The 13,095-nt window shown below is 35.0% G+C and overlaps 1 protein-coding gene across 11 annotated transcripts in view; it reads right to left on the reverse strand.

Annotated features, from left to right (window-relative positions):
- The window catches only part of LOC120771486 (potassium channel subfamily T member 2), an 81,774-nt gene that overhangs the window by 891 nt on the left and 67,788 nt on the right, over nt 1-13,095 (reverse strand). For 3 of the 11 annotated variants that reach the window (XM_040099528.1, XM_040099526.1, XM_040099524.1), the window contains exons 18-21: nt 7,612-7,779; nt 3,764-3,987; nt 3,352-3,679; nt 183-371 (exon numbers count right to left, since the gene is read on the reverse strand). In XM_040099528.1, the coding sequence (XP_039955462.1) occupies nt 183-371; nt 3,352-3,679; nt 3,764-3,987; nt 7,612-7,779 (909 nt within the window). The remainder of the gene's footprint in view (nt 1-182; nt 372-3,351; nt 3,680-3,763; nt 3,988-7,611; nt 7,780-13,095) is intronic. The other 8 variants (XM_040099535.1, XM_040099534.1, XM_040099532.1 and 5 more) reach the window with 4 other exon arrangements.

A 13,095-nucleotide genomic window follows, 5' to 3' on the forward strand; every position in this document is an offset into this window, starting at 1 on the left:
TGTGTTTATTTTTTGCTTTTATTAGGGTGGTGCTTAAAAAATTAAAAGGCGCAGTTTTTTAAGCTCAACTCGCTTGGTTATTTTTATGCATTTAGTTTTGTGAAGTTTGGAAAAAAAATATTGGCAAAAGTTTAGCCCAACATTTAAGTGCCACCCTAATGTTTATACATAAGCACACTGACCTCCAGTCCTATACTGCCGTTGAGTGCAATTTTAATGGGATTCGTGTGATTCGTTGCTTGCATTAGCGTCGTAAAATGGCTAATGCCGATCTCCTCTAACGAGGATTTTCGTCGGCCATGACTAACACCAACACTGGGTAAGCCTTGCCGCAATGATGAGGAACGCCGTAGCAAAATATCATTGTCGATCTGCAAGTGAAAGTAAGCGGAACGAAACCGATTCAAAAACGGGAAATTCACCAATATTTCAAAACAACAACAAAAATAGGGGTGTCGTTTTTGAGTGAGCGCAAAATACAAAATCACAAAAAATCATTAATAACCACATAAATCGTTCAAAACTCTTCGTATTGCACAAAAATTAATATTTTAAGGTGAATTACGTTCCAAAATGAAAACGAATTAAATTAAAAGTTGCAAACATTTTTTTTTCTTTTTGTTTTTGTTTCTTGCTTTTATAGCAATATTTTGATGCAGATACAAATGTGATGGTTGGGCGACTCCACTGGCTGCCGCATTCCCCACTGACATCAAGCCATCAACAACCGGCAGTCTTACACATCTGTGCAATCACACATCGGTGACGGTGGTTGTGCTGGTGTTAGTTAGTGATTGATACAAATGTAGCTCACAATCGGTGATCGGTGAACGGTGATGCGGTGTCGATGGTTGCAGTTGTGGTGGTGATGGTGGTTGGTGCCACACTGAGTAGTTGCTTGCGGTTATAAAGTGAGGTTGGTGAATATGGGAATGAGGGTAGTGATGGTTTATAGTATTAGTGGGATGTTAGTAGTAGGGCTTTGAGTTATTTATACTATTTTTGTTTACTTATTGACTAACTAAAACAATATCCACAAAATAACCATAATATTTTAATGATTCCAATAATTTCGCAAAGATAAAATATTTTATGGTGTAAAGAAAGGTTACAAAAATACACAATGCAATAAATCTTTTGGCTATCCCTACATTTATTTGTGGTCTAAGCCTCAGCAATGTCGGACAGAATGGGAATTCTCTTACTTATTCCGAAAGAGAGGCTGATGGATTCTTATAAGAATATTATCTAATCTATTATCACATTTATAGCATAATTGGTACTGCGGACAGAAAATCTAAAATCTATAATTACACTGTTACACTCTGTTGGCTAAACTAATTTTTTCATTCTAGAGACTGAATATTACGTAAAGCATAATTTCTCCGTTTTTTGAAGATAGCTTTTTCTATTGATTCGCTGAACTATGTCAATGCGGCAGTATATCTCGTATAGCCCATCGTTCCATCGTCTACGATATTCGCTATTGCCAATGTGCAAAAGACCACAAATCTTCCGAAACGCATTTCTCTTGAACACTTCTAAGGTTAACTCATCCGATGATGTAATTGTTCATACCTCCACACCATACAGCAAAACGGGAATAATGAGTGACTTAGAGAGCTTGGTCTTTGTTTGTCGAGAGAGGACTTTACTTTTCAATTGCCAACTCAGTTCGAAGTACCAAGAGTGATTTTGCGTTAAATTCAAGGCTGATATTGTTAGTGGTGTCATTCTGGTTGAAGAAGCTTCACAATAGGAAATCTCCTTGTCGGAAAACTTGCTTTGTATCGAATGGTCCCTACTGATCATGACGGAGCTTTTGGTGTTGCTAAACGTCCATTCAGAGCTTCACAATTAGCTTTGCGGAGATACCAAGTTCGGACAAAGCGGCACAGAGGCAGTTCCTTATCCTGCTGTCAAAGGCGACTTTAAAACCGACGAAGAGGTGGTGTGTGACGATCTTCCTTTCACGTATTTTTTGCAAGATTTGGCGCATGTTGAAAATCTGGTCGATTATAAATTTTTCAGGTCTAAAGCCATAATGATAAGGTAATTGGCGTAGGTTATGAGGTCCTCCTTTTTGTTGATTGTGCAGACCGCACTTAGGCCCCAATCGTCGGGCATGCTTTCATCCGACCAAATCTTGCAAAGAAACAAATGCATGCATTTTGTCAGTTCTTCGCCGCCGTATTTGCATAGCTCGGCTGGTAATCCATCGGTTCCTGTCGCCTTTTTGTTCTTGAGACGGGTAATTGCAATGGAAAACTCACCATAGTCGGGCAATGGAACATCTATTCCATCGTTATCGAGGGGGATTGGATCGTCATCGCCAGATCATTGCCGTTCAGCAGGCAGAAAAAGTGTTCCCTCAATAACTTCAGTATGGTCTGAACATCAGCCACTAGATCGCCATTTTGGGTCTTAGAAGAGTATGCTTCGGTCTTGAAACCTTCCGTTAGTCGCCGCATATTTTCGTAGAATTTATGGGGTTTTTTTTTGTCTGTAAATGCGTCTCGCTTTTCTCTTAAACTTTTGGTGTCACGCCGCTCGTGTTGTGGTCGATCGAAACGTTGCGATGTAAACTCTATTCTTTATCTCTTCTGATATTTTGCTAGAATCGATTACTAATATTCAATCCAACATTTTTGGGACAAGTTTCATGAGACATATGTTACAAGGTTTCAGAGTAAGTTTTTAAATTTAGAGAAACCTTTACTTACGTACCAATCTCAAGAAAAAAATTGGTTTGGTCCAAGGATCGTGATAGTATTGAAACTTGGTGTGAAGAATGACATACAAGGGGTCTAGTGATGGTTTAAATACGGTTAAAGGTAGAAAGGTCTGAATATCGGTTTACCGGTTCTAGATAATCTCATATACCTAATATCATAATAAAGAGGAAAATGGAAAATCCATTCCTATGTTCCTATTATTCCACAGCTTCCTACAGCTTCCGAAAAACAATTGATTAAACACAGCTATAAATCTGATTATGCTTTTTTCGTCTTGAAACAACCCATTTCAGAACAAATGTCAAGCCCCCCTCCACTATAAAACGACTATCAAACATTAAATATTAATAAATAACAAAAAACTGTGAAAACATTAAATTGTTCTTGCTGTACATGGTGAGGAAAGAGGATGGTGAACAGTTAAAAGTGAAAAATACGAAAGGTTAAGTGTTAAACGAATATAATGAAAACACAACACAAGATACGTGATACGTGACACGAGAGATACGTAAGACCAACGACAGAGAGAGAGAACATAACAAATAACGGAAGTAGAAAACGAAAAGCAAAATAGTGTGTTTAACGCCAATGGATAAATGGATAAATAGTAGCCAACCCGCAATGAATTGCTCCGGCCGCGCTGTGTGCCAACAACCGTCGGACTGTCGGGTAGAGAAAGAGAATTGGATTTAATTTGTTGTATGGGCGGCGAGCAGCGTGGCGAACCATACCCGGCCAACGTCTGTACGCTTTGCATTTGCATCGGATTCAATCCAGCTATGCCGGAGCCACGACGCGAACCCGCACCGGCCGCGGCACTAACGGTTGGACCGCATGCGGCACCCAAATTGATGTTCGAACAGAAGGATATGTTTGATTTGCGGCGTGAATTGTGACGTTCGAAGGTCTTTTGCGCTGAAAACGGCGACGGACGCACCAAGTAGCTGTAAAAAGAAATATTTTAATATTTTTGAAGAGACTTACATATACTATATGACAAAAAGATATCTTCGTTTGGTGCAACTTACATGACATCGCCCTCCTCCAACTTCAGATCACAGCTCGGATTGATTATCACATACGATAGATGATTGCGCTTCTCGCTCACGTCGTCATAGTCGATTGTTGGCAGATTCAGCGACTCCATGCGACTGCGCACCAAATTCGCGATCTCGGCGCGTTCGATTTGTTGCGCATGATTGTTGCGCGCCTCATCGGCCAAATTTATCGAGTACTGAAAAAACATAGAAGACTGCTTTACGATTAGTCGACTTAGTTCGGTTTTATCAGATGGCAACACTACGTTTGTACGAGTATTAGTAGGTGTGTGCTCCAGCTACGGACGTTATATATATAGACATTCGGATGCAAATACGAGACAAGAAGCGCTACAGAGCTTAGTAAATACATATGCAGTTCGTTGTTGTTGTTTATAAAGTGAGTAACTAAGGCATCGCATTGTGAGTTGCTGTGGAGTATTTAGTAAAAATGCAGAGAATTTTCTACGGAATAGCGCTCGAACGAATAAATCTAGCATTTCGGTTTGACAGTACGTGGCATTGCAGAGATTTGAATTTCGAGCATTTTCTAAGTAACTTTTAAATTCTAGTTGCATAAATCGAGCAATAATTCTATTTTATATATATTATGCATATTTTTGGAGAGTTTTGTTTATATACATAGTGCTTTAGCCTATTAGATATAACTATCTAGTCTAGTTGCAATTCAAAGCGTTGGAACTCATACAGAATATGTTTTATTTTTAGTTTTTATATTGTTTTATAATATTTTAGAGGCATATTATATTGTTCAAAAAATAGTCAATACCTACCTTTTTATATTAAATAATAATTTTTTTTACACATATTGTAAAAGTAAAAGAGCTTAGTGGTATGTGTTTGATTACCAACAATTTTCCAGTTTTTAGACAGTTGCGTTATTTAATGTCAACCTTTGAAACCTGAGAAGTTCCACTTTGGACTTAAAAAGTACCGTGTCGTTTCAGTTATATTATCGGTTGGTCCAAGTAGAGGTATTTATTTCAACAGCCTTTTTTTTGACAGATCACACGAGAGTCCTCTCCAGCTTTCATGTTATTTTTGTTAAGTATTGTTTCGCATTTTATCATGGAAAGACTTACGCCTGAACAGTGTTTACAAATCGTTCAACTTGGTTACGTAAATTACGTTCTGTAAACACATTATTTCGCGCATTTTGCTCAACTTATGGTCAATATAATCGGTCTACTGAGCGTACTATTCGCAAGATCATCACCCATCTTGAGACCCAGCATACAACATTGGATAAAATTCAACCGAATAGACCACGTGCAGCATTTAATAAAGAAAATATAGCAGCCGTAGCTGAAAGCATACACGAAGACCGTGGATAGTCAATTCGGCGGCATTCGCAGCGCACTCGGACTGATATATGGAACGACTGGCACATTTTACGTTGAAATTAAAAGGGTACAAAACTGCTTGTTCAGGAACTGAAGCCGCTCGACATTCCCCAGCGACAACGCTTCGCTCTATGGGTTCTAGAAAAGTTCCGTCATTTTCGAGACATATTTTGTTCAGCTATTAGGCCCATTTCTGCCTCAACGGATATGTATATATGTATAAGCAAAATTGCCGCATTTGGGACAAAGAACAACTTGAAAGGATTCAAGAGCTGCCTTTTCATCTAGAAAAAACAATGGTTTGGTGTGGTTTGTGGGCCGGTGGAATCATCGGGCACTTTGTGGAAGATGTTGCAGAAGGATGTAGGTTTGCGGGCTTACAAAATTCAACTCGTACAAGAATTGATGCCAAACGATCAACCAAAGCCGTTTCCCGTTCGGTGAATGGTCCAAAACGAGATGGTTACCGATCCCAATTTTCACAAGAAAATTGTGTTCAGCGATAAAGCTCACTTAGTTGAATGGGTAGAGGGAATCATTGGTTCATATTTCTAACAGTGGCCTTAGTTTCCAACAAGATGGCGCGGCAATCAATACATCCAGTGACGCCTTTGAAGAGAATATTCGACTTGTTGTTGCTGAAATACGGCTCCAATGGCTACGAAATGTGGTCAAAATTGAACATTTTGTGTATATTCGACCAGCCGCGACGGTTCCTTGCCCAAATGTAACGGTAAACCTTTTGTTTATAATAAATCTAAATTCTTAGCAATAACCTTAAATTATATGCGTTTTATTGCTTCACGAAAACCACATTAAAAAAAATACCCTTTACTGAAGAAACATAAAACAGTCGTTGAAGACTTTGAGATCACAAAAACTTTGCTTTACGCGAGTTATCCGTGGCATAAAGTCAAAGGCAGTTCTTGACTCAGGATAGGTAGGATACATATAGCTGTAGATGACAGCAATTATCAGAAAAATTGACATCGGCGTGACTCATTCTTCTTTTCGGATGTGCAGTAATATCGATTTTAGATTTTGTAAATTAAACTTTTGTACATTTTTATAATTTTTGTCAGAAATATCGCCAAAGCAAAAATTATTGTGGTTGTTGAACTGCTACGCTAGCTATTCTCAAGGGGATGACATCTGATTGAAGAGCTTTTCGTTCGCATCTGAAGAAGTTCTTTACGATCTTTGAAAGCTCTATTGATTTATCTGTTTCTACTTAGAGGCTGGTCAAACTTATTGTTAGGTTAGAAGGCTGATAAAAGATGGCACGTGGACTACTATATGTAGTCTTTTATGAGGCCATAGAAAGGAAAAACTCATGTCTTCGAACTTATAAATTAGTAAACCGCTTAGTAGTCAATGCAAATAGTATATTTGCACAGGCGTTTAATTTCCATTCCCGCCAGCCCGGTGGGATATCTGAAGGAATGCGCTCCCAAGTGTTTAAGTCTTGACCTTCCAAACGCGGGACTGTCTAGAAGTAAGTGTTGAGTTGTGTCCACCGCATCTTCTGCCACACATCTTTTTTAGATGGCTACTGGTAAGATGCCCACTGTTGCTGCGTGGACGCTAATAGGGCAATGGCCTGTTAAAAGCCTCGAAAGTACGGAGAGACTAGCCTTACTGAGGGCAATGAGATCATTAGATCCCTTGCGATCGATCGCGATGCTTTCGCGACATTGCATGTACCGATGGTGGTCCAGCGCTGGCCAAGCCAAGATTTCGCGAAGCCCTGCTATCTAGTAGTAAAACAATAGGTTAGGTCAGGTAAAATGGCTGATCGCATGGCGGGGTTACACTTAGACTACTATGTATCGACAAAAAAGACCAGAATCTTTCACTTCTCTGCTTAGGTTTGAGATTCGATTTTATTTTTGCCTTGATCTGGCGACATTCCAGGAGGAAGATTCGAACCGTTGCGCTACCAGATGAAATTCACTTAGATGGGTGAAATCGGATCATTGCGACTTTGTTTTGTTTTGGAGAATGTACTATGGATCTTAGTTTAAAGTTAAACTTACGAAGCCGCCATATTGCGGTTAGCAATTTGATGCTTTTCCGAAAATAAAATTTAGTCAAAATGTTGGTAAATAGAAATAACTTCGTGAAGGTAAACTATGAAGTTTTTGATCATGACGACTCATACTCAGTATTGTATAAATATAAGGGTGAAAATGTTTTCAAAATTTCAACTGATGAAGATATTTTGTTATTTTTTCATCTTCTGAACCAGTTTTTACTACAACAAAATAAAATGTAAAATATAAAAATGTATTTTTCGTTTTCTCCATAAAAACTTATAGCTTACAGTCTAACACTTAAACACACACAAAAACGAGTAAATACCTGCAGGCATACATCTAGGCGTTCAGGGCGCTTGGCATAATGTGCAATTTACACAATTCTGTGATCGGGATTTTTTTTTGCTAATCGTGTTTTAATTATACGTTTTGTACTTACTGATGAACCCTTCCGTTCCGAACAGCCACCCAGACAGGTGGTCGACTTGTGTTGTGATGGATGGCTTTGATGATGATGACCAGAGGCCGATGGTGGTCGGTAGGTAACGCCACGAAGGACTTCGCTGCTGTCCTTCGTCGAATCGGGTGTACCCGCTTCTTCGTCGTACTGTACCGGTACCGTTCACGTGGGCGATTGGTCGTTTTGTCGGTTTGGGCGATTTGTAGTAGTTACACATGAGCGTGTGTTTTATTTTATTGTGGAAATGTGGTTTTTTTGTAGCAGTAATGCAAATGTTAGATACAAAATGAATTTTTAATTGAGTTTCAATTCCATTCTTTCATAAAATATGTAGTTCGTGTTCTTAATAAAACAAATGTGCTTTTATTATTAAAATTAAAAAAAAAAATAAGTAAATAGAGTATCGTTTTTGTTGTAAATATGCATACCATATACATATGCACACACACACATAGGTACAAAATAAAGTAGACATGCATAGCGGATTTTTAAGGGGATATTTTTTGGATTATTTTTGAATAGTTTTGGGGAACATTGTTGAAAGTAATAAGAATATTTTTTGTATTAGATTATTACTTAGAAAAAGTAGTAAAAAGACATTAAGATATACAAAAAGTTTTGTTTCGGTTTTATGACGCCGGGAAGGAATTTGGAAAACAAGCCAGTATTAACAAAAAATTTTTCTTTTCAAACAGAACGTTTTGTCCTAGTTTTAAAGAAAATATTTCAGAAAAATTCTCGCACATACATACATATGTATATGTACCATATGTATGCCAAGGAAGTTATCAAATATTATTGATTTTAAACAGGCTTTAAACTCTTTCAGAGAACCAGAAAGGTTAAACAAAAAGTAGCGTTGATTCATCGGATAATATTTACATGAAGAACATCGATCTAGCGATAGGATTGAATCTCACTCTGGATGCCATTAAGCTTTGATAAGTGCTAATGATGACGTTCGATCATCATGACAACTTCATTCGAGATCTAACATATTTAATGGCGAATTATAGAAGCCATTTATTCGTTGACAAATTTTGCTACCTTTGAAATGGCCAAAGAAGTGTATGTGATACTAAGATGTTTTTGATTTGGTAGTTTGAAAAAGTTAGTTCTTAGGAATTAATATGTTCACAGTGATTTTATAAATTCAAGTGGATATTTTTCATGAGTGAGTAATATAACAAAGTAGTCAGGTTACTTGAAAAAGGGCAACATTTTGAGTATTTTTTTGGAAACACATTAAAAAGAAAAAGGAATGGCTAAAGTGATATAAAATGAAATTCTAAAGAAATTATCGAAATATGGAATGGATGAGCTATATATCAAATGAATAAGAGTCCCTTGGAACAGTATGGAAGGAAATTATAAACTGAGATTGAAAGAATGTATAGCAGCTATACGCAATAGTAAACCGAACTGAACAATTTCTTCGGATATTTTGCCGTATTTCGCAAATAACCCTTGTCAAATAAAAACGTTTTCCATACAATGATTTTAGTTTGATCTGCTAGTTTTTATGACAGCTATGCTATAGTTGTCCTATATTTTCTGTTCCGCCAGAAGAGCACTGTGTTGGAAGTTTAAGGACATATCCAGATCGATATTTCGAAAGCTTAGGTATTAACGGGTGATCCCAGTAGATGTACTTTTGTAAATAGTCGAAGCTGAGAATATACACGAAGACCGTGAAGAATTCATTCTGTGCCGTTCGCAGTAACTCGGACTGATGTATAAAATAGAGCTTGTGCAAGAACTGAAGCCACTCTTTCGTCCTAAGCGACATCGCTTTCCTCTGTGGGCTCTGAAAAAGTTCCGAGAAGATCCGACGTTTTCGATCCAAAAATTTTTCAGCGATGAGGCGCATTTTTGACTCAATAGATACATATGTGAACAACCAAAATTGAAGAGATATAAAGGCAGTCATTTCATTCAGAAAATATAACGACTTAGTGTGGTTTTTGGGTCGGTCCATAGTTTTTCAAAAATGATGCCGGTGACAACGGAATCGTCAATGGCGGTAGTTATAGCGCCATGATAGCCGACTATAGCGTTCTCGGCTACATTTGGTTTCAACAAGACGGCGCCACTATCCCCCCCATCGCATAAATCAATGGATTTATTGAGAGAAAACTTCGGTGAGCAGACAATATGACGTTTTAGGTCGGTCGATTGACCACTAAGATCGTGTGATATTATGTCGTTAGACGTATCCTGTTGGGATATGTAATGTCTAAGGTCAATGTGGACAATCCCGCTTCGAATCAGGTCTTGGAACAAAACATCACGCGTGTCATACGCCAGTTACCAGTCGAATTGCTCGAATGAGTGATCAAAAATAGGGCTCAACGAATAGACCATCTGAGACGTTTCCGCGAACAACATTTGAAAGAGAAAAACTTCCAAAAATAAATGCCAAAGAATGTTCTTTCGCAATTTTAGTTTAAAAAAAAGATCTCCGACGTTTTTTTTGGATGTTGTAAACGTCGTGGCAATCTTAATATGCCCTGTTCGGAGTATGATAAGCATAGATATACCATATATATATGACGAACAGTAAGTATGACATTTGAGGGATACGAACACGGAATTGAAACAGAGCAGAGTAAAATATTGGTGGTCAAACGAAACTGCCATTGAATATTCTATAGAAATTTTGGAGGAAAAAATAAGGAAACAGCGGTTAGAATTAAAAATTCAGTGGAAGAGAAACGGATAGTAATGAAATGGAGAGGCTAGTATGAAAAAGGAATGACACAGTAAGGAGGTATGACACAATAAGGACAGAAAGGGAATGGGTCTAAAATCGTGCGACAACGGAGAGACCTGATATAGAACGCCACATATGTACAATAATATTGCCAAATTTAACAAATGAAAGCGGAGGAAAATAAATGGAAAGAGTAATAGGGAAGAACAGAGTTTGTAAACTGATTTTACAAAAATGCAGAAAAAGAAGAAAGATTATAATGGGATGAAAAGTGAAATGACATAAGGTAGGAGATTGTAATGCGGAACAATCAAGTGGAATCGGGTGGAATGGAAGCATATGATGAGACGTACTGTATATGAATGATCGACATAAAGTGGAATATAGAATGTGATACGATGTTATACACAAAAAATTTTATTATTGTATTCTTTGTTTCGAGTTTGTTTCATAGAACAATAAACCTTTAGTAATGATTGATTTGAATTACATATATATTTTATATTGAATGTATGCGGTGTGGAATGTTTGTTGAATCGTCTGATGAATCACTATGTATGTATGTATGTTCAACTAAGTAACTTTCTTCTACCAGGCAACGTCTAATTTAAATAATATCTACATTGTATTACAGTAAGGACATTCTTTGTTTTTGAGTTTGATCTAAAAAGCAATTCCAACTACGCCAATTTATAAATTATATTTTAAAAATAAAAAGTAAGAAGTTATTTTTTGAATATATGTTAAAAATATTTAATTTTTTAAATTGTGGTTGGTGTAAGAGAAAACAAATTATTTAAAAAAACTTGAAAGTATTTATAAATAAAAAAAAATATATACACGATGGTACTTTTATAGAAAAATTTTAAAAATGTTAGAATTTTTACTTGAATTTCGAAACAACATAAAATTAATTTAAAAAAAAAATGCTTAAAAAATTGTAAAAAAAATTATTAAAAAATAATTAAAAAAAAAAATTTAAACAAAAATTTAAAAATATTTTAAATAATTAATTTTCAAAAAAGAAATTAATGAAAATCATATAAGCAAGTGAAACATGCTGCGGTTGGCCATGCAATTAAAACGGTACTAAATATTTGGTGCATGCAAAGTTTTTCTATTTTATTATTATTTTTTTTTAATTTTCTCTCCAACAATTCGTTAACTCCATATTGAACACAACTAATTAACAGAAGCGTAAATATTGTTGTTTTATTTGTTGTAAATATAACTTTAAATTATTTACAAAATACGCAATGGCATTTGTTAAAACAAAGAAAGAGAGAGTAAGAGAGACTCACTGCGTGCGTGTGCGCAAGTTTCGGGTCAAGTCCAATATACATTTTTACTTAAAGAATTTGTTTTAATTATTTTCAAATCCTTGCTCGCTTTATAAGCTGATGAATCAACTTTTTTTTGTTTTTTTTTATTTTTAAAATGTTTTATATTTTTTTGAATATTTTTAAATGTTTTGTTTAATTTTTATATTAAATATTTTTTGTAATTTTTTTATTAATAATATGTAAGCCACTAATTCATATTTTTTATTTAAAGAAAAAAAACAAATCATAAACATTTGTTTTCCTATCACCGTTATTCCTTGCTTGTGTTGTTTTATGTGTTGCGAATGGTAATCGGCAAGTTTAAGGCGAGATGCAATATAGATATGTATGTCCATATATTACATATGTATGTAAAGTCATTCGTACATATGTACATACGTATTTATGTACAAAAATAGTAAGTAGAAATAGTTTATGTGTGTGTAAGAAACGCCAGAAGCGTGCTTTTAGAATGCTGCGCAAAATTTTGCAAATCAAATATAATTTTTGAAAAATAATTTCGAACAGCTGTGGAAACATTTGTTAAAATAAATTTAAAATTCAGAAAAATATATATCACAGAATTTTGAAAAAAAAAATTTGATTAAAAAAATTTTAAAACAAAATTCGAATACCGACAAGAAATTTTCCAGTTGTGGATTGAAGAATTGAAAATTTTAAAATATATTACAGACTTTCAAAATCATGGATTCTAATTAAAAAAATTCTGAAAAATAATTCGAATTTCGAAAAAAAAACTCAACCAGTTGTGGGAAATATTGCGAAAAAAACTTCCAAAATAAAAAGTTTAAATTAAAATATATAAATTTTCGAAATAAAAAGATTCGAATTTCGAAAAAAAGTTTAACCCGTCTTATTCAAAATGATTAATCAGGAATTGGTAATTAAAAGAAAAATTAAGAATTTATTATAAAATTTGATATCAAAAAATTTAATTAATAATAAATTTCGAACTTCGAAAAAAATCAACCAGTTGTGGCAGAAATTGTAAAGAAAATTTCAAACTTAGAAATAAAATTAAAAATATACTAAGGAATTTTAAAATAAAAATTGTAAGTCAATAATATTCAAAAAAAAAAAAAATCGAAATTCGAAAACAAATTTAACCCGCTATAGGAAAAATTATTAATTTAAAAATTGCAAAATTGAAGAAAATTATGAACGTATTACAGAATTTTGGATTAAAAATTTCGAATAATAATATTTCGAAAAAATGTTAAACTTCGAAAAAAATTCAACTAGTTTTCGGCAAACTTGTTAAAAAATAAAATAAAATTTACAAGATAATTAAAGGTATATTAAAGCATTTCGAAATAAAATTGACGCTTATTCAATAAAATTTCGAATTTTGGAAAAAAAATTTATCAGTTTAGGTCAAAATTCCAAAAAAGATGCAAACCTTACATA

This window comes from Bactrocera tryoni, chromosome 3, assembly GCF_016617805.1.
Source record: "Bactrocera tryoni isolate S06 chromosome 3, CSIRO_BtryS06_freeze2, whole genome shotgun sequence".
Taxonomy (NCBI): Eukaryota; Metazoa; Arthropoda; class Insecta; order Diptera; family Tephritidae; genus Bactrocera; species Bactrocera tryoni.